Source organism: Dromaius novaehollandiae, chromosome 13 (assembly GCF_036370855.1).
Source record: "Dromaius novaehollandiae isolate bDroNov1 chromosome 13, bDroNov1.hap1, whole genome shotgun sequence".
Classification (NCBI taxonomy): domain Eukaryota; kingdom Metazoa; phylum Chordata; class Aves; order Casuariiformes; family Dromaiidae; genus Dromaius; species Dromaius novaehollandiae.
The window spans coordinates 23,661,011-23,685,107 of record NC_088110.1 but is presented as its reverse complement, the minus strand read 5'-3'; the positions used below and the strand labels follow the sequence as shown (position 1 = coordinate 23,685,107).

General features: G+C 51.0%; 1 protein-coding gene across 3 annotated transcripts in view; it reads right to left on the bottom strand.

The window, feature by feature from the left end:
* ACSF3 (acyl-CoA synthetase family member 3) overlaps positions 1 to 24,097 on the bottom strand; it is a 76,021-nt gene that overhangs the window by 29,838 nt on the left and 22,086 nt on the right. For all 3 annotated transcript variants that reach the window (XM_064519822.1, XM_064519821.1, XM_064519823.1), the window contains 2 exons: positions 21,844 to 21,956; positions 3,658 to 3,784 (listed from right to left, as the gene is read on the bottom strand). In XM_064519822.1, the coding sequence (XP_064375892.1) occupies positions 3,658 to 3,784; positions 21,844 to 21,956 (240 nt within the window). The remainder of the gene's footprint in view (positions 1 to 3,657; positions 3,785 to 21,843; positions 21,957 to 24,097) is intronic.

The window sequence follows — 24,097 nt, the reverse complement described above, 5'->3', positions numbered from 1 at the left end:
TTGCGTACGTGACCCTGATAGAGACAGGGAGAATTTTCATTTCTCTGACTCCCCGGGACTTTGCACTCCCTGATTAAGAACCGAGTCATGGGGGGTTTCCTATTCCTGTGAGACTTTCCCCGAGCATGGAGACGTGCCTGCTCCACCTGTGAGACTGGGGCAACGCACAGGAACAGCACGCGCAGAGCCTGTGTTTAATAACTGCATCAGACACACACCCAACACTTGCTATTCTGCATTTGGTGCCTGGCACGCAGAGAGGTCACGGCACTTAGTGTTTAATGATACAGCAGGTCCCAACCGCTGGATACCTCCCTCTCCCGTCACCCACCAGGAGAAGAGCCTTTCTAGGGACACGTTCACCACGAGGTGCAGTAAGAGCAACACTCCGCGCTTTCCCTTGCAGTAATTATTTTTCATTTGCTGACCTGCTGGTTTTTAGGATTGTCATTAACAATCAGCAGAGTGCTAAATTACAGCTGAGGAGTTATTCACACCATCTCCAAGTTCACTCTCTCCAGATCTCATTCCTGCTCCAGCTGAGCGCACACTTCCCCGCGTCCTTGAAGCACGGGGGGGACCTGGCCACAGCTGCCAATCACACCGCCATCCACCGTAGGGACACGTCCCCGTCACCCGGGAGTGACCCACGCGAGGGTCTGGCACTGCCACACCATGGTTATCCCTTTCGAGAGCGAGAGGGACACTAACACTGTTTGCCCTCTACTGAGAGAGGAAATAGCATCACCTTGGTTTCAAGAGCACCATGTGCACACAGGCAGCCTCACCTTTAAAATATACAATAATAATTTGCAAATATGCAATGCCCTATAATTTGCAAATATCACCGGCACTAGCGAGACTGCCAGTCCAGTCTCCACGCCAAAGTTAACCACCTCTGCTTAACTTGGGCTAATTCACCCTCCAAAGCCCAGTCCGTAAGAGCCAGCTATGACGAGGTACAAACTCCTTGGCTGCGTTAAGTGGCAGCTTCTATCACATGCAGATCTGAGCTCTCGCAGTGGAAGCCACATCCATCCCCAAAGGCAGCCCGCGACCGGGAGGGGCAGGCAGGGTGAGCGAGGGGCGACAGGTCTCACTCACAGCACAACTGGCTAAATGAGTCCTGGAGAAAATAGCCTTGTCTACCCGACATCTGCAAAAGATGGAGAAAGCAGTCAGGAGAAGGAAAAAAAAAAAAAAAAGAAAAAAAAAAGAAAGGCAAAGAGTGGGGGAATGGAAGGGGGAAGAAAATTAAAAGCCTGTCGTCCTCCTTAGACAGCTACAAAGAATATCCAAGAGGAAGCCAGAATGGTGGATTACTGCTGGGAATGTCTTCTGGGCATCCTCCGACCTGTCTCTAACCCCGCACAGTCGTCTCTGCTCTCCCCCTTATTTCAGGCTCTAAGGCTTTGCTCAGCTAGTGAAAGGGTTAAGTTTAATTTATACTGATTTCTATTTAATATCATTCTCTCCCCGTAGGAGCCGGCAGCTGTGAGCTGATTGTACTCTCTCATTATGCAGTCTGTATCACTAATGGCCTGTGACAAAGGCATGCCATCTTCCAGGCCTTACCCCCGAGAGCCAATTAAACACACATACTCCCTTCCTGTTTGCAGCGCATTACAATGAAATTAAACTGAATTTCAAAATCATTTTCTCCTAAAGACATCTCTTTGCAATAATTAATGCATGCTATTCCTTTGCATCTGAAATATTCATCAGGAGTGTTGACTAAAAAATTTTTAAAGCTGATTGCCCTGCACACAGCACTGTCTGCCGATGCTCGAGTCCCAAACTGCGGTGCCGGCGTGGGAGCAGGACCAGTGGCGACACTCCTGGCAGGGCAGCTCTACGTCTGATTCAGCACAACAATAATAATAAATCGCAGCTTCTTTGTAAATTGTCAATAAATAAGACGATTACAAAGAAGGCATCGGAAATCCAGCCCAGTGCTCCCGACTTGATGGCATCGCTAACACATAATAAAGAGGGAAATGGAAAAGTCAGAGCTGCTTATGTGGTAAGGTGAGGTACGAATTAGAAATCCCACCCTTCTGCACTCGCAAGATTAACAGGCAGTTGGGCTCAGCGCAGGCAGACAAATCCGCGGCGTGTGTTTATCCCGCTATCCGAGCGGCTCAGTGCCGGCGGCAGAGCTAACAGGAAGACGGGCGGTCAGAGATACCAACCGACCGCTCCAACGTTCAGGACGGAGCTGGCAAAGCTATCCCGTGCCACTGCCGCGCTCACTCGGTGTGGGCCCAGGGCTGTTTTATTATTTAATCTACATTGCAGAACCGTCCTGGGGGACGGGAACCTCTGACCGGGGAGGCCGAGCTCTGGCTCTGCGTTATACGCAGAGCAGGAGGCATCATTTGAAGCACATAACTTATTCATGGACTGTCACGTCTATTCCACTTGGGAAAAGTCTTCGGCCTAGCATCCTCTCGAATTTGTTACCCCACATTATTGGCAAGATTGGCCTCAAGAGGTCCGTGCTGAGAATTTACCACCCCGACCACAGTAGTTTCAGGTAAAGACAGTTTTGATTGTGTTCACTGTTATCAGAGCTGGATTAAAACAGGACTTTTTTCTTTCCTGTGTGCAAACATTTGACAAAATCTACCAAGACACGTGACCCAGCTGCAATAGGTATTAATGCTACTGCATCTTCTGGCGGAAGCTAGAGCAAAAGACCCAAATACAAGAGGTTCTCCCATCCCTAAAACATTTGATATTTTGAAAACGTTTCCCACCTTCAATCAAAAGGAAACGCCAAATCTTGAGAATTTTCACTATAGGAAAACCCAGAAAAAGAAATGTTTCCTTTGGATTTTAATACGTATCATGTAAAAACAAAATGAGCTTAAGTTTCAAAACAAAAAGCTCTATTCGGAAGACTCAGTTTTTACTTTTAAAAATATCAAAAGCAACATTCTAGCAATTTCAAAGACTTCTTCCCAAACCGCTCCCAAATTGAAGACACCAGTTGTGATTCCTGCCCAGAAAGTTCAGCTTTCAATGAATTAATGTTTTCTGACTGCAAAATGAAGATTCCTTGAAAAATTCCCCAGTGATCCCAATGGCCAAGCCCCAAGACTTCAGTGACCACCACTGTGCCTATGTGGTTGCCCATACACGTGGCTTTAACCACACAAGCCCTGTGTTTTAAATGCTCGGCCAGTTTGTCGTGATGATGGCGAGAACAGAACTACCATTCGAAGAGTACGTTGCCGATGAGAGAGGGCAAGCAGGTCAGATTCGGAGCTACCGAGGTTAGTGGAAGTCTTCTACTAACATGGCACCCACCCAAGTTATGCTGAGTGACAACTGGTTTCCTGGTGCTGAGGTTGCAGAGCTCAAGTTCCAGAACATGGAAGTTCTGGCATATTGCATTTACAAGCAAACAGCTCCAAATATACTCCGTTCCTTGAAGTATACAAGTGGAGAACCTATCTGAACCAGTATCTGCTTTTTGGAAACAAGCCTGGCCTGCACACTCAGCCAGCCTGTGCCACCCGTGCTCTAAATCCAAGACAACACCCAGCTAACCTCAGGGGCAGAATTAGCAGAAGACAACTGAAGCTGCTGACCTCTCTTTCCTCGCTACAAGATCACCCTCTCCCAGACGCTGCAGGGAAACTATTACAGTACCTGTTTTGAACCAGCCATCGGGCGTGAAAGCATCTTTTGTCTCTTTGGGTCTATTCCAGTATTCGCGGAATACCGAGGGCCCCTTAACGAAAAGCTCCCCTTCTTGGCCTTCCCGGCCCGGTGTCACCTAGAACAGACAAACAGTGAATACACCCGGGCAACAGCAGCACGCGGTCACCGCCGGCCAGCCGCGCTCGCCTCCGCCTTCATCCCCGTCCCGCAGCGCCGCGGCTGCCGGGCAGCACGGCCGGGACAAGCAAGGTGCAAGCCGCACACCCAAAAGCCTCTCACGGCAAACACAGTGCGGCCTGCCCACCTGCAGGACCTCTTTCCTCAGGTGGCCAAGAGCTCACATAAGCATCTGCAGCATTCAGAAGTGCTGAAAATACACATCTGGGTTATTTGTACACAGGAGCTGCCATCCTGGGACGCAGCAGCAACCCAGAGCGTTTCACACCTTCTGGTTCCTTGTAAAGCAGGGGAAAGATCTCGTAGGCAGACAGCTGGCTGGGGAATACTCTTGGAAGAGGGACAGTCCTTTCCGACTGCTAGACGGCAAGCCCTGACGCATGCAGTCCTCCTGTCCTGCTGCTGGCAGGCTGAACAGCTGCCTGCACGCTGCCTGCCTCCCATTCGAGCACCGAGCAACCTCTGCCAGGCTCCAGGTTGTCCCTAGGAAATCCTTCGGGAAACCCTTCCCCACGAGAGCACAAAAGCTTCTCCATCCCCGCTCGCCGCTCCCAGAGCCGAGGCACAGTCTGGGGCGGGGGGGGCAGGGGAGGCTTTAGCACACACCTGGCAGAGCAGGCATCCTGCTCTGCAGTCTCCAGCCCTCCTGCTTGGGGCATCCAACAGCCCGGGGAGCCCCTCTGCCTTCTCTCTTTGGCGAGACTGGCCCTTCCCACAGTGGAGGCTCTTAGGGGATGAATGACAGCTGATCACAGAGGCTGGATCCTGAAAGACCTGCACATCCCAAACAACTACGTGCCCTGTCCCTGGAGTGCTGCTGCCATCCAGGCCTGACTATCTAGCAGTGACAGCAGGCTTAAAGGTTTAGTGGATGGCTCTTTGACATAACACCTGTGAGGGACACTGGCCACCGGCTGCACCACGAACCCCTGCCCTCCCCGGAGAAGGCAGCAGAGCCAGCTCTGCAGACTGCCAGAAGGCTGCAGCTCCGGCACAGCAAAGGCAATCCCAGACACAGATACCCAGCACACGGTACCCTGCACCGCTGACTGCCCCAGGGATAGCTGCTAACAGACGTGCAATAAAGCAACAACAAAGCAAAGCCAAAACTGAGGCTCCTTAGGGAACTGCTTAACCACCTGATGCAGTTTTGGTCTCCCCAGTTCTCATACAAAAGTACCAGGGTTTCTAGAGACCAGAAGTCACTGCTGTTCCACAGCTGCCGAGAGGCTGGATCCTGTCCCGATGTTCACGGCACAAACACCACTTGCCCTGCAAGTACTAGCCTGTTTGCAATTCCCGCAGCGATGGAGGCTGTCCTCCCGCTCTCCCCAGCTGGGCCACGCAGGTCTGGAAGGAAGCCTGTTGTGAGGTGAGAGAAGGCAGATGAAAGCAGCGCATTCCTGCGACTGTGACATACTGCTGTCTGCTGTGTTGATAGATAGAAAACTTCTCTTTCCAAAACTGTCAATCTAACACTTTTTTTTTTTCCAAGGAGGTGGCAGGAAACACCATCTGATTTGCTCTCAGGCATACGCGGCTTCTTTCAGGCTCGCTAGAAGGCAATGGTTATAGTGACAACTCAGTACTCTGCAAACCTGCATGGGCAAGTTTTCTATGGCAACAAAACGAATATCCTGCTGTTATGGAAACTCGAGAATCACGAGAAGGTTACAGACTTGCCTGACATGGCAGGGTATCTCATTGCTCCCGCACATACATCGCACTGAAATTATGAGGATGCAAGCAAGGTAAGAGATGAGGCACTGGAGAGTCACGACCGTAGTACTTGCTCGTGTGACCACGTTAACGTAAAGTCCTTTGCAGGGAAGATGTGCAAAAACAGTGTCACGCTAGAAGTCATTGCAAGATGTGCTTGTACACACTCCTGCACCCGCATAAGAGGATCTCCAAGCCGCTTTGTACTTGAGCTGCTGCAACACAGACAAGATACATCTGGGACCTTGAAAGTTAGTAATGCCAGAAATGCAGCCACAAGGGAAAACAGTAATAGCAGTCCTGGAACATCAGGCAGAATCACAGAGAAAGTCAGGCTTTGTATCTCTTTAGAGCCTTTGATGGAAGCAAAGCTTCTCTAACAGAAAATGCTTAGAAAGCTGCTTTTAAAGGCACCATTTTTGTTTTAAGCCATTTCTTCTTGATGTCCCATCTTGGAGGATATAGTGGCACAGCGCTCTCTGTACACACAGCCCATACGCCTTCATGGAACGGCTGTTTCATTAAATGCCCCAGCGTATCACAAGCTCACTCTGGAGTCCTTGCTGTGCCTCATCTCCACTGCCTGGAAGATGTTGCAGGGTAAAAAGGTCATTAATGCTGATGACTGGAATTAGTTGAACAATGGTAAAATGCAGATGATGCTGGATGAGTTTTCCCCAAGGGATCTCAGAGAAGGAGCCTGAAGACCACAAAATCCACAAGCAGGACAGCACAGAAAAATCTGGGATCTAGGAGAGCCCAGAAGCAAGCCTCCGTGCCTGCAAGAGCAGAAGGACAAGAGGCACAAAGCCCGTGCCTGGCAGGCATGCCAGAGACCCATTGGGGTGGGCGCTGTGACCCCAAACAGCGCAGTCCTTCAAGGGGCCAGCGAGGCAGGGTTCCACTGCTGCCACGGGGGCTACGTGTAGTTTTACAGTATGGCTATTTCTTCTCTCTTGTTTTCCTACTGGCTTGGCCAAGGCATCACAAGCAAGCAGCTCTGAGAGATTCAGTGACTGTGGTGTTCCTGGCTTCAGTTTTGCCTGTTAGGTAACAGCTCTTATAACTTGCCAGCAAAACTTCTCCAAGGGGGCAGGAATTGCACCACACTCACCTTCCACCAAGACCAGTCTGGACCCCATCCACTCTTCAAGTACACCTCGATAACAGACTGTCTATATTCTCCCCACCCTGCAGACATTTTAATTACCAGTGTGAGCCTCCAAAGCCAATGCCTTTAGCTGTCAGGCTGCCTTTGGCTCTGCAGAAAAGGATGGGAAAGGGGGAGGTGGTGGAGTAAGTGACTATGAGGACCTGCTAACAGCTGCCTCAGATTCGCCCTCAGATCCTGCCAGATTTTATCTTCTGCTTGTCAATACCGAAAGCAAGAATGGATGTAAATTTGGTTACTGGAAATTTTTTCAGGCACAGCCCGTCCAGCCTGACCCTGCACAGCACCGGGCTGCAGTGCCGGATTCTGCCCCCCCGCAATATGCTCGCCGTGCCCCGAAGGACGGGCAGGCAGAAGCAGGGCTGCCTCAGGGAACCATCCAGTACACTGTTTACCTGCACGCTGCTATTTCTTGTGTGAATCAAACCTTGAACAGGCTCCAAATTTCTTGTCATATCAACTCATATTTTGGCAGAGGCTCAACCCACATCTTATCTAGAGCAGAGCTCCTTGGCAGCAGGCACCTCCCTGTTGTGTAATTTAATGATGTTATGGCTGGCTTGCAAACAGTAAAACAGAAAGGCCGTGACGTTATCTTAATAGGATTTTGCTTGCTGAACTCCGAATGTCACTGGCACTGCTCCCCAGTGTAGCAAGGAGGACGTGAGCCACCCCGGTGCCAGCAGCTTGTGTTGCTTGAAAACAGCATAAATTAAAATTCAGGGTTCGAGGCATTTATCTGCTACAGCGTCTTCCATCTGATCCCTGCTAAAATCATACATATACACCAAGCTAGCACACTGGTAACATGCTCCAAAAGCAGGAATTGGTGGCAGCAGCGTGGCTAGCTTGTTTGTTTCCTTACTCCAGCAAATCTCAGAGGTACTCGTTGTTGACACACTAGATCTATGTTACAAGCAGCTGCTGAAAGAATCAGGTTGCTAATTGCACAGATATCCTATTCTTCTAGTGCCATATTTTAATGCACGTTTCAACTGCTTTAACTGTGTTCTAGCAACTTCAACGTACAGCCGCGGCATGCCCTGGAAGGTCGGTGTTTGATAGCTTTCTGCTGTAAAACAGATTCAGCACGCTGAGCCGGGCCAGCCGGCATACTAGATAAGATTACATTTTCCACGCATGAAAATAAAAGGTTGTAATAAATCCTTTGAAGGAATAAATCTGGGTGATTATAAAATGCATATTTTCACTGCTTCCATTTTACCTCTTTATTAGCAGGAAGCAGTGGTGGTTTGTAAATAGCTGGGAATCCCCATTTGGCAAGCAGCCCTGCGATTTGTTCAAAGTGGCCATTTGTTTTCTTGCGGTCTCTGATATATGCTATCCCTCTCTCCCCTGGGAACCGCAGGAGAGGAGCTTATAATGGACTTTAATGGAATTAGGAGCTTTTATGAAGGTAGACTTAACAGCAGCGTGTCTTTCACTGGGAAGTGGAACCACCACTGGATACTCCTAAGCAGAAACATGTGGAAGACAAACAGTGAAAGTTGAAAGGAAAGGTTTGTAAGGAGAAGTAGTAACTTACTAGATTGATAGAGCTGGGAGGAAGACAGACAAGCTTTGGGGAAAGAAAAAAGCCCTTCTTCAGGTTGAAAACAGAAGCAGGACCCCAAGAATATGATTCAGTGGAACACAACTGACATCTACCAGACCTCCCCCTCCACCCCCCCAAAATCTAATCCTCTTTCCCGAAGGAGTACCAAAGGTTCAGAGGCTGCAGGTCAGAATACCTTCCCTTAGGAGGAAGCCTGACAACAGACCTTACCGCACCTGTGAAGCAGAAGGCAAGGCAGTGCGTTTGCAGGATGGGATAAAGTGGAAGGAGGGAGCAGGGCAGGGAAAGGAAATTCTTTCAGCCCTGGAAATAATGTTGGGCAATGAGAAAGAGCCAACATATGGCACGCAGGAAGCAGAGGTGATATTTTTAATCCATTTCCAAAGAGTTGCTGCCTTATGCATTAAACCAAGAATGTTCTAAGCCTTTAACATGGATGAAAGAAACCTGTTTGCCTGCACGATCACTGCCGCCCGAGCAGCTCCACGGGCGCGCGGGCCAGGCAGGACGCAGCAAGCCTCCTTGCAGCCCTCCCATCCCAACCCGGAGGGTCGATGTCCCGCATCCTCCCAGCGCCGCTCGCCTCGCGCAGCCCCTCTCCAACAGCCCCTCTGCAGCCACGCAGCCCCGGAGCGCTGCTGAACAGCGGCCGCACAGGCTGAACACACCGATGGCTTCGGAGGGCAACGTGTCGTGAACGCACCCACCGTGCCCTGCACCGTCACCGATGCAACCAAGGAAAGCAAAGTCATTTACAACTGTGGGGAGGAAAAAAGAAAGAAAAACCAACCTTCTGCAACCCTGACTCTTCTGCCACAGACAGTACTGTATTGCTCGGCTTAAAAATGCTGGCACTTTTCCTCACCTTGTAAATGAGTGATTGCTGTGATCAAAATAATTAAGCAACCTGGCCTTTTAAGTGACTAATAGAAGGCAGTAATTTGTACGTGTGCGGTTTACAGAGGCAATGGAGCTCTTTCAGCAGTTTTCACAGAGTATTAACTTGTCTTAAATACCAGAGCATGGAAAATAATGCAGCAAAACCTGAAGAGAGCTCTGTCCTGCTCCCTCCCCTGCACCCAGCCCGGGGTCGAGCTGCGAGATGTGTCTGCAGAGCAGCCTCTGCGCGTGGCAACACGCAGAAGAGCCATTAGCCATATGCTGCAGCAGGGAGAGCTTGCACTTGGTCCCCAATGCTGCCCAGAGGAGCTGTACGAGACCTTCGCTGCCGAAGCCTCGCGAGTCAATGGCTGCTTCTATTTTAGTGGCCACTTCTGCCTGCTCAGCTCAATTCCTGGCAGCCTGCGGAGTGATGTTTGTCCACAAGACTCAGCTTTATGAACCTACATTTTATTTAAATTGCATTTTCCCTGTCATTTACCCCGTTCAGCCAAATCAACGACAGCACTCTTGAGTGGCAGGGAAGCGAGAAGAGCGGATGCTACACCAAACTTGCATCATGCTTTTGCAGAAGCTTGCCTGACTAGAGCATTTCCAGACATGTCCCTGTCCCTCAGAGGACCACTCACTCACTGGTCCAAGATCTCCCCAGCCAAGAGAGCACTAGTGAGGCAGCAAAGCCTTGCCGTAACACCAGCAGCGTCCAAGAGCTCAGCCCCCACCAAGCTGTACAAGCACTTCGCTACCGGGAGCTGCCAGCTCTGCCTCCCCAGGGACCCGTCCATGGCACTTGTCCCCTGAAGCAGGCAGGCCACGGGGTGGGTTGTCCTTCCTGCAACTGCAAGCGTCTCCTAGAGCTCCACTCTTTTCTCACGTAAGCTGAATTCTGAGTTTTGCAAAAGTTTCCCCTGCTTAGGAAGATCATGGGAGCCCTAGGCTCTGCTCAGACCCTGCTTTTCCAGGACAGGGTGTCAGGCTACACCCAGGCCCCGGCCTCCGTGCCGTGGGTGGCAAGGAAAGTGAGGACACATTCACCTGCCTCCTCAAAGGAGGCTGGAGACTAATCACCTGCTTGACAGTACCTTTTAATCACCGTCTCTCTGGGTCATATTGGAACGGATGTCCTAGAGGTGTGAGGCTTGCTAGTGCATTACTGAATTCCCAGGCAGTCTGATCTCTCATGCACATTCATAATTAAAAATTCCCTGCTAAGTTGCATGTTTCTGTAAAAGCATTATCTTTCCTAGGAGCTCTGTGTCCTGCAGCATGCTGCAGAAGGCAAGCAGGAGGCAATTTAGACACAGAACAATTTTCCTCCTGCTGGAAAAAGGCAGATTTCTGCTCCTCAGGGACACAGCACAGAGAAAGCAAGAAAAAGAAAAACAAAAAAAAACCCCAAGCCCAGACTGTAATCTACAAGACCACATTTCACATCTGTTTTTGCAATGTTAACTTTTATAAAAGGGCTGAGAATAACACAATCAATTTACTTTTCATTTTGGAAGGTTATAAATTTAAAAGCAAGGCTGGTGCACAGTGGAGTTGGAACACTAAAACTTATTTTCAAAAAAAGCCAACCCTCTACTTACAGCAAATGCTGTTCCACTGAAAACAAAAGTGAATGTATATATTTTTAGGCAAAACTGATTTTCGAAAGTTACCAGACTGATTAACTCCAGATGATCCCAAAAGAACCACAGAAAACAACCCAAGTTTGGAAAAGGTCAGTCCTCCCTGCAGTTATTCCACAGACCCAAAACTTCTTGATCTATATTAACACCATAAATTAGAAGTGTAACACTATTCCAGAAATGCCAACAGCTCTCCCCTCTGTTGTTCTCATCTCTCGTTTGCAGGCTCCAGAAGATAATAAACGAGGCGAGATGTCAGCACATCTTCCCGCTCCCTCCGCTCTGTTCATTAGAGAAACTCCTGACTCACAACACCGGCTCTGATTTTGTGCTCTGGGGCCGGCAGAGAACCAGGCAAGGATTCAATTAGCGTCCCACCTTTGGTTCATTCTTCATAAGCCTCACTTAAAAGGCGAGGTCAGCGAGGCTGCGATGTGCTGCGACTGCAGACCATCCACTGCCCGAGAGCCTCTAAGCGTTTCCGTGTGCTAACCTGCCCCAGGCAGCCCTCGCCCCGAGCGCCTGCCCGAGCGCTCTCCGGGGCAGAGACTGCCCCTTTTTCTTCTGGCCTCTGTGCTTCAGTGTCTCCCCACCCTGACGCGGGCTCTTCTGCAGACATCACCACGAGGCACCACCCCAGGGACAATCTCCACAACCTGAGGCAGGGCCAAGCCGCGTATCACGGGGGAAGCCGGGAGCGCAACCCACCAGCACGCAGGCCAAACCCACACGTCAGGAGGATTCGGGTACGAGGTTCAACGACAAACACCAGCGACTGAGTGGGCAGGAGGCTCGCTTTCATCCCACGCTTCACAGCACCAGAATGGGAACCTCCCAATCTCCCACCTAGATCAGGTGGCAGAAGGCTCTGCTGGCACAAGTGAAGATGCAGAATAGGACTAAAGACCAAAAGCAGTCCTGATGGGAGCAGAGGGGAATCCACTGCTTCCCCTCACGTTGGGAGAACCAAGGCTGCCAGGCTCCTGGTGAAGGGGACCAAGGACAGATACCCCAAGGCAGGGGGAAGCTCAGGGTGAAATCTTCCTGCCCCTACAAAGGGAATGAAAGTAGAAAATGATAATGAAGAAATTAATAGATAGCTTGAGCATGCTGTGACAAAGGTTTCAGGTGGTTATCCCAAAGGAAGCACTCATGGAAAGAGTTCTTCTTGACAGATGGACTCCATTTGAATGCACAAGAAAATAGTCTTCTGGGATCAAAGCTGCTTCTACTGATAAGAAAAGCTTTCAGCTGAGAAACAAGGGGACATGATGCTAACGTAATCTCTGCCTCTGCTTTTACTACCAGGAGGAAGAAAAATACAGCTATGGCCACAAAAAACATCAGAGGACACACAGCAAGAAGATACAAATACCAATGAGAATGCAATTATTGACTAGGTGGACTAAGGAAATGGATGTAGTCAGTAAAAAACAACTAAAAATGTTTATATAGTAAAGAAAGAAGCCTGGGCAACAAAATGGAGAAACACAAGTTACTTGGACACAAAACAGGATACTGAGGAGATGAGAGAGACGTGGTGGAACAGAAATCATAACTGGAATATACATAACAACTAGAGCATCCAACACTAAAAAGGCTTTGGAAGAAGTTTTTGGAAGAAGTAAAGACAGAGGCAAATAGAAAACAGGAAAAAATGCAACATGTGTTTACCAAAAACGGGTTGTGCCAAATAACCTGAGGACTGATATTCCAGATAAAAGAAAAGCAGCAGATCTAATCCAGGCAGCCTTCAACAGCACATTCCACACGCTGCCTGCCTGGGAAGCGCTCGCTTGCAGGGAAGATTATGGGGCTGAGGGTGAGATCCGTGCAGTGGTCAAAGCCCTGGGCAGAGTCCTTGAGGCCCGAAGCATCCCGAGCCCCTGACCTCACGGGAGCTAGGCAGTGTCATCAGCACCGTTCTGCACTCTTCCAAGCTGCTGTAGCTCAACTTGAATTTCCTTCCCAGGCCCAAGTAAGAGTTTAACCCCAGTCAGCGGCTGGCTGCTGACAAGAAGGCATCTTGCAAAGCTTTAATACCACAGGGCACGTCCTGCACCTACTGCAGTGACTGCTGATCCAAGATGGGCCTGGGACGCTGGAGGTAAGGCTTACCATCACGGAGACCTGTGGGACAGTGGAGGCACCAGTACCGAGGGCAGGATGCAGCAGGGACACAGAAACAGAGGAAAGTTTTTACTGTTGGGGGGAAAGATATTCAGGAGCTGTAGGAGCACTGAGGACAAAGAGCAAACTGTTATAGGCTGAAGCTTGCTCAGGATAGGAAAGGGACAAAGCAGGATGGCTGCTTGGGCCAGCCAGAACCTGGACTCACTGGGCCAGGGGGTCACATCCTGACCAGTATGTCCATAACTGTCCATTTTCAGGAATCCCATCATGGCTGGCATACGCCTGTCTCTAGCCTCCGTGATGCATGCTGCCTTCCTACGTTGCTCTGCGCTGTGGCCAAGCACAATTCAGTGACAGCAGCCCCCAAGACTCTACTCCTTTTTCAGATGCATCGCGAGGGCCTACCCCTCTTTTCAGCCTGCAGAAAGCTGACACACAGGTACTTCAGAGCTATTCCCTCTCCTGGAACTTGCAGCGTTTCCTCCCATGTACAGGTCTGTCTGATAGCCGGAGAGTCCCTCGGTTCAGGGCAAGGTGGGCTTTCCGTACTAAATGCTATCAAGACATAAGTGTTGCTTGGCTTCTCATTAACAAGCCACATCACACTTCAACACAACCAAGAGCTGCCACTGCTGGCAGAGCCAGGCCCAGGGAATGTACTGCACACGCTTGCCATTTCATATCACACCTCACTTACACAGACCTTGCATTTTCCCAGCACTGTATTTGCTCACAGCATTCGAGAGACAAACTCTAAGTGAACAACACGGCCACCTCACTCCTCTGAACGGCTCTGGCACCGCATGAAACTCCTGTGGGGTGCAAGAAAAGATGCACAGACCAGCAGAGGCCTGGAAAGTCAGTCCTGGAAGAGCAGCAGGGACAAGCTGACTACAAGATCGTTGTATCGTTGATACAATTAGTTCTCTGTAGTCAGTTTTCCTAAAGTACTGCTGGGGGGCTCTGGTAAAAGGGCCTGGACACATCTGTCCATCCAGAACTCCAGGTCTGTTCCAGTACATCTCACCCAATTCCTCTACTTTTGCGGCCGATTCCCAGGCTATTCTTCTGGATTCTCAGAGCAGAAGGCTCAGAAATTGTGAATCCATTTCTACACATTTAGCAGCTTTTTTCCTTCTTAGCGCAATACTTGCTCATCATTGGCTCCTGTCCTAACACAACATACCTAAGCCACGCATCAGAACTACAGCATTAAAATGCTTAAATATAGTTTAAGTAGTGATGTGGTTGCAGATTCTAGCAGCTTTCAAGCTTGGGCTGGGAAGATGTTTCAGCTACAAAGCAGTGAACCAAAGAGCACAGCTCACGCGGGTCAGAAACATCTGCGCCCTTCCAAAACTGCCCCTCCGCTGTCTCCGTGGGGTCTAGTGCGAGCTCCTGCAACTGTGTCCAATTGCACTGGGGCAGAACAGCTCCTGGAGATCATCTCTATGCTCCTTCTCAGGGTAAATGAGCCCTGTAAGCTGCCATCATCCTATAATTACCTCCCACAGAAGGAGGCTTCCTCTTTACACCCACATGAACGCTCATCTCCTCACCAGACAGGCTTTCACTTTCAACCCAGCTTGCAAGGCTCCCCTGGAGAAACCTCCTTCCACTCACCCATCACCGAACCCCCCAGATCTTCAAGCAAAATACCTATTGCCCTCTGCTCAGGCAGGCAGAAAATGCCCATCCCTTCCTACCTCTGTGCTGCCAACACCCAGGAGAAACATGTGCCTGGGAGGTCAGAGCTCCGAGAAGGAGGGGAGAATATCTTCCACGCTTTCAGTAAGATAAATGTTTTATAGTAACAGCACTGTATCAGTCTGAAACATCTTCCAGTGCAGCTAGAAAGCATCACACTGTGACCAGCTTTTAGGACAGTAAAATGCCTGGTTGAAGACTATTCATCCTGGGACAGTGATTAATTCTGTCTTACTATATGCAACAAGCCCATTTTATTTTTAATTTTCATCTGAAAATACTGGGGATACCTCTGTGCAATGAGACATGTGAAGAGGCGGGCAGCCAGGAGCAGGCTGGTGTGCCCTCCGGAGCGCTCTGCCGAGCAGGGAGGGAGCCGGGGGCTCGGAAGTGCTGCTGACCTCCGGGCTGTAACCGCACAAACAGCAAAACTCTCACTTCAGCATCTCCCAGTCACAGCGGGACGGCGTTTCTAAAAGGCGGATGCTGCTCACCCTCCCGCTGCACACGCCAGCACAGCCTCGGCACTCGCGGCGACGGCTGCCTCTGCTCCAGCCCTTTTAAAATACCTGGGTGGCTGGGATGGACGCAGCAAGAGATGCACGTGGAGCTGCACCTTTGTGGGAGACCTGGCCCAGAGAGGTGCCAAGAGCTGAAGTGAGCAGCACTCACCCTGCCCACGGGACATCTCCCTGCCCCGTGCAGCAGCGACACGGAGCCAGGCCTTGGAGGAAGCCCGACCTCTTCTCGGACAACCCCAGGCAGCCTCCCCACGGGCTCTACGGAGATCTCAGACGAACGTGAGCAAGATGGAGCCGTTCCCGGTCCCCATCTCAGGGGCACCGACAAAGCGGTACCCTGCCAGCTCCCCTCTGCTCTGCCGTACGTAGGTGCCGGCAACCGGCGGCGAGCTGCTGACAGATGGCGGGGAGGCGGGGGGCACGGGAGGAGGGGCCGGGAGGCGCTGGTGGCGGCGGGAGGAATGGCCGCAGCCGAGCCGGTTCCCGTCCAGGACGACAGCTTGCATATGGATAAACAACGAGATAATTACAACCTTTAGAAGGGGTGGGGTGGGGGGAGGAAAGCCCGTGGCTGCAGCGTCCTCCGGCTGCCAGCTCCTGCAATCCATACGTCCCACACGGCTCCCTTCACAGCCTCGTCACGAGAAAATTACTCGCCATAAAAGCCCTGGCTAGAGCACTGCATTAGATACAGCTGTGAAACCATTTATCTATTGATAGACCCCTATTGTCAGAAACTAGGGTTTGGCTTTCGTGAGAGTGAGCAATTTGGAAAAGAAAAAAAATCCAACAAAAATGACAACCCCAAAAACCTAACAACCAACAAACAAATAAATAAAGAAAGAGAGAGACAATACCCAACAGCTCGCAGGGTTTACGGGCCTCTGCCAGCTGGGAAGCTAAGCGTATGAAATATGCATCGCACTGAACAAAGCAAACCGAAACACTCGGCACTGGAAAACAGTAACCCTTTCCTGCGCGCAGGATCCATGCGTGGGAGCCAGCCTGGGGCCGGGCTGCCGAAAAGCTGCGGGGAAAAACAGACCAAAAGGAAAAGCAGCTGGGGCTGCGGGTAAGGAAGATTGCTGACTTCTCCCCTACAGAAACACGCAGGCTCTTTGGTTCAACTCAGCTCTCTGTTATCACGAGCCTGTTTATACAGTCGGACCGGCTCAACAGGCAGCTTCTTAAGGAGGGTTAAACATTTGGGAATCGCTTATTAGCCGAGCGGCTACGGCAGCGAGGCCTGGGACGGCTCCAAGCGGGCAAAGCTGCCGCTCTCCCATCACACCCACTTCTGCACCTCTCCGTTCCCCGGAGCAAAAATGAGGAAGAGCCACTTTTCCGAGCACTTGAAAGGATGGCACCGCTCCAGGGGACCAGGCTCGCTCCTGGCGCGGGGCAGCGGCGGCAAGGGACGCCAGCTCCGTCCCCGGCGCGGAGGGCACCCAGCCCGCAGGCACCGCGCCGCGGTGCTCGGAGGGGGAGCGCCACCTCCCGACCCGCTGCCCGGGGCACAGCCCTGCCCCGGAGCTCGGCCTCCGCGTCCCACGCCAGGCTACCAAGCGTCCCAGCTGGCCATGACAGGCAGGAGCACGCTGGTTTGGTGCTGGTGGTGACCGCGCTGCTTCAGCCTCTTGCCTGGTGCCCCTTGCCCGGGAGGAAAGGTAAAGCCGAGCCTGGGCAGCGCGCAGGACGAGGGGGAAGGCAGTGCGTGCACGGCAGGCAGCCCGAGCACACGCTGCTACACGCCAGCTCAGGAAACCTCCCTGCAGCCCAAGGTGCAGCAACAATTAGAAAGAAAGTGGCACGAGAACCAGCTAGAAAAGCCTGAGCAAGCCGGACACAGCGGCGCAAGACACGCATTAGAGCTGCAAGGAGACGGGAGGGCTGGATGGAGCACGTGTGAATGGGATCCAGCACGCTAATCAAGGGACGAGAGAGGAGCCGCGCGATCCAGCAAACTTTCAGCTAAGTAGATTATTGATCTTCAGGGAGTGCCAGAAACCAGCTTTGCAAATTACATCAGTCCCCTGCCGCAAGCTCGTACAGTTACCGGATGGCAAAGTAGAAACGCTCCCCACCTCTCTGCCACCACCCCCCACACACCCTGCCTTCACCGCTGCCTGGGGCGGGGGTCAGGATCCGTCTCGGCACTCGCCGAGATGCGTCTGAGCTCCTGTTTGCATCTCACTCCAGCAGGATGCACAAACATGTCCAAAGGGCGAGAAAGCAAAGGGAAACAAAACGATCCCCCAGCATTTAACGAGAGAGACAGTGTCAGCCGGGAACAACGGCTCCGAGAAAGTCTGTTGTCTTGTTTTGTCAAGAGGGAGCAGAATGTAAAGCCCTCAGCCCAACACAAGCGGGGAAGGCAGTGACCTTGCGAGGCTTTGTACAGCTAAGCAAATAATTTCCTTGGCAAACAGGCTCTCTCACTGCTCGCAGAAAGCGGCGAGCGGGGAAGGGTTCTGGTTAGTCGCACGGCACAGCTGAAGTGCGAATGCCTCGCAGATTGCCCTGACAACGCGCCTAACCCCAGGCGAGAAGATCACCTTCTCGCAGGAGCGGGGGGGACGGTGAGAAGAGACGGTTCTGAGCCTCTTATCAGGGTGCTCGGCTTCTCACCAGATCCTCCAGGTAGCTGCCCTCAGCCTTACCGCCGTGCTCCTCGCTGTTAACCCCGTGCACGCCGCCGGACGCACCGCGCAGGGCGGGGGGACCTGTGTCACGGCCAGGAGCTGCTCCCTCTTGGCAGCTCTGCTGTCATCCGTGGAGCAGCACAGATGTGCACCGCACTTTGTGTGCAGAGAGGTCTCTGCCCTGAAAGTCATATAATTGAAGCAGACGGCAGGCGTTTAGCGCGCTGGTCCGGCTGCTGGGAGGTGTTTATTTCCTACAGTGGAACAAGCAAGCCATTATGTGGCATTTGGTGAGTTTTCATATCACCAGCACCAAAACATACAGAAATGCCCAGAGCAAGGATGGGCCCACTGATGCACTTATCGATCACGCGCGAACACACGACGCGCGGATGGTGGGAAGGGCTGCGTACACACCGTCACCCGGCCCCTGCCACTCTCCTCTCCCACCTCGGCCTGTCTGCCTCCCTCCGCCCTCGCTCCGCGCTGGGTCCATACCAGGGGTCTCGCAGCCCGTAGCAAAGGCGCATTAAGGCGTAGCGCCCTCCTGTGAAGGAGGTAAGTAAATATTTGTTTAACCCTTCTCACAAGCTGGAGGACAAAAGTAAAGAAAAGGACCCACCAGGGTGATCAGGTGGCACAGCCAGGGAGGGCTCAGGTCTGGGACCGCAAGCAGGTCTTCCCCCCCCCCACCAAGGAGAGCCCCCGCAGTGGAGGAGCCCCAATTTTCCCATACTTGAACAAAGCCAGGCCTTTCCTTTGACCAGCGGAGTGCAATGAGCACTTGGACTGCCAATTTTCCCTTGGTTTAAGTATGTTTCCTTGACATACTCTGATATAAATTATTAAGCAAACACACACACCATGTGTGCCAGCAGCAGCACGTAAGGCCAGGAACAAGCATCAGCTGAGGCTTTTTGTGTGTGACTGCAGGTGCAAAGTAGTTAAGTTATATTGTTAATTGAAGACTTTCTGCCTCTGCGTTTCCTGCAGAGCAGGTGGGTGGCACCAGGCTGCACGCTCGGCAGGTGACGGGCACCTGGCCGCCAGCACAGCCATGCGATACAAAGTCATATTGTTCGGGCTGGCCGGGTAATACAAATATTAAACTCCTGGCATCTCTACGCATCTGTCTGTGCCAAGACACACAGAGTGGCGAGCTTTTCTCCCACCTTGCCATGGCCTTCCTGACAGTCCCGGGACAGAGGCTCCCTGCTCTGCTCCTCAAATGCTGTTGGGAGCAGGGTGCACGGGAGGTACCAGCCAGTACTGATGGACTGGCCAGCGACTATCTCAGAGTGGCCTTAAGCAGATGAGGTCATTCCCCTTCCTTCAGGGACTTCATACAATCTGGAGAAACTTCCAGTCAAGCTGCAAAATAGGGCAAAGCAGGCAAGACAGGGACAGCTCTTCAGAGAGGAACCATCGAGCCAATACCCAGCGGCAAACTCTACTGCCTCCCGCTTCCTCCCAGCTAGACGGCTTGAGAATTCACCAGAACATTCAAAAAAGCTCTAGGGAGGGTTTGACGGAAAGTGAGCCATCAGCAAGGGGCGCAGGGCCAAAGCCAGTGCTGGTATAAGCTCCCAGAGAGCACATTTAGACAGGAGCAGGCACCTCAGCTGCTCACCCAGGGGACTCGGAGGCTCGAAGGGTATACGTGAGAAATGGCTGGGCTAAAAGGGCTATTCCTCTGCCCCAAATGTAAACTCAGCCTGAAGCCAGAGAGGAAGAAAACCCTTAGTTATTTGAATCTCAGCTCTCCAGAACCCTGCGGGATGGTGGATTTCCAGCATCAGAGGAAGGTAGTCTGGACTCCCATTCTTCTCTGTTCACTCTCCCAGTACAACCGGAAGAGAAGGGAGGGGGAAGGAATATTAAGCAAAAAGCAGCATCATATATTTTTTTCTCTCATAACTTAGAAAACCAGTGTCCACATATATCCTGGAAGTAGCTGTACTTCAGGGATTCTTATGTTTGAGACCTAATTTGTAAAGTGCCTAGGGATCCTTTAGGGTATAAGCATTATAGGATCATTATTAAAATGGACACACAGGCTATATTTCATGTCCCAGTTTCATGCAAGCGGAAAAAAAAAAAAGAGGCCAAGATCTATCTCTGGGATGAGGAGTCAAAAATGTGAAACATAACACTGTTTCTGTGAAGTGATAAAAATAGGACATTGCTTCCTATGTGTTAAGGCATTGCACCGGAGTAGCCACTCCGGGCCTCCTACCCTGTCCACTCTCCAGCCAAACAAGGCCAGTAACACAGGGTAGGGAGCAGCAAACAGCTTTTATATAGAAGTCACAATCCCTGCCAAGACTGCTTCCTTCTCAGCTCTTCAGGAGGCTGGTTTTGCATGTGTGGAGTCAGATCCATAGCTCTGTCACGTCATCAGAACACAGATATGATTTTTCACTTTTCCACCTCCCCCAGTATTAGAGAATACAATGAATTTTTATATGAATCAATCAAGTGTTGCTAGCTGGACTCTGCTGTGGGAAACATCAGTGTAGCATGAGCTTCCCACTCCAGGCTTTTGCACTAGATCTCACTTCAGGGAGGGGATATTCCCCTGTCGCACCAAGTGCCGTGCCAGGTCCACGCCTGTGCTAACCCTCTGCAGCCTGAACTCTCACAACCCAAACACAGGACTGTCAGCGCGCAGAAACACAACGGTGCAGTACTACTGCCTTTTCCAGCCTGCTTTCCAGCCTGGATAATCACTTCTAGAGGTAAAAGGATTTCCCAAGCTTTTGACCCGTACTTACGTTAGCCGTGTCCCTAGGCGCTTCCTGTCAGAGACCAAGAAGCTCCTTCTGAACCCCTGGCATGTGCATGGTTAGATGAGAAACTCATCTGCTTTCCCAAAGGAACAAGCAGAGCTGTGTATTTCAGGCTGGGGTGCAGGCCTGACTGTTTTACACCCACACAATGCTCAGACGCTGCTGGTATAATTTCTTTCACGTATACGGTATCTGTCTACTCAGCCAAGCCCGTATATCACCCGACTATTGATCTGCAGGAGGCAACACGACCTGCACCCACAATGAGGGTGCGAAGGAGACACGGCAGGAATGCAAACCCTGCTTAGTTGTTTCCGTGGGGAGAGGAAGGGGCTGAGGCAGCAGGACATCCTGCAGCTGCTCTGAACCTAGGTCAGAGTGGGGTCTCAGGGGCTGCTTCTGCATGAGGAGACTCACAGCACCCCAACACCAGGGCAGCTCATGAGGAAAGGGGCACCACCTCTCCACCATCACGGATATCTGACTTCTCTGAGATACCAGAACCATCAGTGCAGACAAGACTTGACAGCTGGAGCTTAGCACGGAAATACGCTTTCATGGGAACCTGATGGACTTCCCCCTGCGCCATTTCAAGACAAATGCAACCCCCAAGTCCCCCAGGCTTCCCCTTCCAATTCTCACTGCTAACGCCTTCACCAAGTCCAGTAAAACAAGCACAGACTCTGCTTCTAGATTTTCCATTACTCATCCTCTCCCCCAGACTGCAGATGTTCAGCAGCTCTTACGCTTACTCTTTGGACCTGAATAGAATCCAACTGAGTTCTCTTCAATACCTCGTTCTTACCTATTGCACTGGACTAACATTTCATCCTAGCTCTCAAAGGCCAGGCGCAGCTTAACTCATCTTCTTCTGGGCATCAACAGCCTCAACAGACACAATATCATCTTCTTACACCACAGCCCTTCACCTCCCACCCCCACGTAGGGATTTGTTCTTTTCTCTCAGACATTGTTCCTCTTTGCTCTTCACAGCAAAGACAACACTTGTGTGGCCCATAAAGTACCATGAATATAATAGGACTTAAAAAGAAATGCAAGAAAGGGAAAAGACTAAATAGCATCACCAAGTTCCTGGGAATAACAGTAGGGCAAGCCTCAATCCTATGCCATGGGGTTTCAAAGGGCTGCGGAGGAGAGAACTTTTCATCAGAAAAACTCAAGTAGCAGAGAGCACGGCTGCGCACTACCTGTGTGCTGTTTTCATCTCCCTGGGCATGGATGCTGTAGGACTGAACGCCACTTTTCGAGGTCTCGGTGGCAATGCGCACTTCCACCCCCGGAAGCGGGGTCCCCACCGAACCTGCAAAGGAAACAGAGAGAACACGACTGAGACAGTGGACAACCTTTGGGAAAAGAAAAATCAAGGATGCAAAGAGCAGCTGCTCTACTATCAATGGCATCTGCAGACTGTGCTGGCACTAAAGAACTTCCTAGCGGGGGTTTACCCTTCAGGAAGGCTTCGATCACATCATATGTCTGCATGCAAATGTCACTGGTGCAATACTCAGATGTTTGCTGAACAGGCAGTGTTGAAAATGCCTAGGAAAACAAATGTGTCTCCTGCCCTGAACAGTTTCTCTTGGACAGTCTTTGAAGACATCAGCACAGCTTCGTAGCTCAGTAATAAAGCTGTGTTTAGAAAAAAGAAAAAAAAAAAAAAAAGAAAAAAAAAGAAAAGCCACCCTACACAGGGATTTGAAAAGAAAGAGCACAATGATTGCTACAGTGCCTCACTACTTCTCTATAGCCTAGACCTGACAGAGAAGGCACAGGCTTAACAATGTAAGAATTGCAAGGGATTATCTCAGTTTTATATGACATCAATACACCATATATAAAACATGATAGGAGAAAAGCACAGATCAAAACACACCATTCTTCCACAGGTTTCAATTTTCAAAGCCAGGGAATCTGACACAGTGTCAGGAACAACTGCTATTAAGCTGCAAGATGGTCCAGCAACCCAGAGCTCTCAAACCTGCATCCTGCAAGATTCCCACCCCTTGGTTTAATGTGTGTTCTTCTTGGTAAGCTTCTGAGAATAAAGATGAAAGGGCAGCTTTGTTCCTGAGACCTCTGTCTGATGGGGGGCTCAAGGCACAGCAGCAACCAGGAGTCTGGGGCATCTGCTGGCTCAGCAGGTTTCACTCTGCATCTCAATGGCCCAAGGCTGCTCTCACTGCAAGGAGAGACTCGGGACTTCCATCTCCTGCCATCAGGGACCAGTGAGCCCACAAACCTGAACAGGGTCCAGACAGATATCAGCAGAGAGTGACCTGTGGCTGGGGAGAACTGGACAGGTCTGAGCAGAAACTGACAACCGTACTCTTTATTTTATGAGATAATCAATTTTTCCCACCTAGAGAGTCACCGGTTGCTGGTGCTTTCTAACTCTGCTAGCCGGGCAGCAGTCCAAAGCAGCAGGACTGGAAAGTCCCGAGAGCAGGCTGCAGGAGATGTGGAGCCCAGCACTGGGACCAAGGAACACAAGTTCTGGGAAGATTCAAAGACAAATTCTGCAGCTCACTTGCTCTCTCTCAAACCTGATTAAAAGCATCAACCCTTTATGACTCGCTTGAGACAGGTACGACAACTAGGAAATGGGGATATTTGCTCTTAATTCTCAGAGGCAACAGACACACAATGCCCAGTCTCACCCTTCCTAACACTTCTCCCTGTCCCTATCAGCAGGTCCGTTCCTGGGGGCCACGAGGACGGGCTGGACAGCAGCAGCCACAAGTCGCATGACAGCACTGCCAAGAGCTGCTGTGCTAGACAGTATTAAAATGAGACTTCTATCCTGCAGCAAGGACCGAGTGGGAAGTAGCTGGATCTCTTCTATTCCTAGCCCTCGTATGGCAGCATTTTCTGCCTTCCCCTTGTGATTGGCATTTCAGGCATCTGGGTGCAAGTGACTTTTTCCCTATGCTGCTCTCACTCTCCTGTTAAAGCCCTTGAGATCCGATATCTGTGACATCACGATTTTGTTTGCTGCACTGGTCAGTTGCCATGGATATAGATATGATGTCGTACCCCAGATTTATGGCATCCCTGCAAGATCAGCTAAGAGCAGATGGGCTATGAGGGAGTGAGATTTTATTGCAGCAAAACTACCCTGGCAATTAGCAAATCTAGCAAGAAATAAACAGAAAGCTGCATGGCAGTGCAGCGATGTGTGCCTGTTCAGCTCGAAAGCTTCCTTCGGTATTAAGGTCAGCTAGCACACACAGCCAGGTACTTTTCTTACCAACAGCCTCGCTTGGACTGCTTGCCTAACATGGCTGGACAGACTGCCAAGCTGGGCAGAGAAAGCTGGGCTTACCAAGTCAGAAACAACGGACTAGGGCAGAGGAAGGAAGGAGAGGTGCATGCCATACTTCTCGCCAGAAATCCACGTGCCACTTGAGGGGCCATATAGAGGTATTTCTGTATTTTAAACAG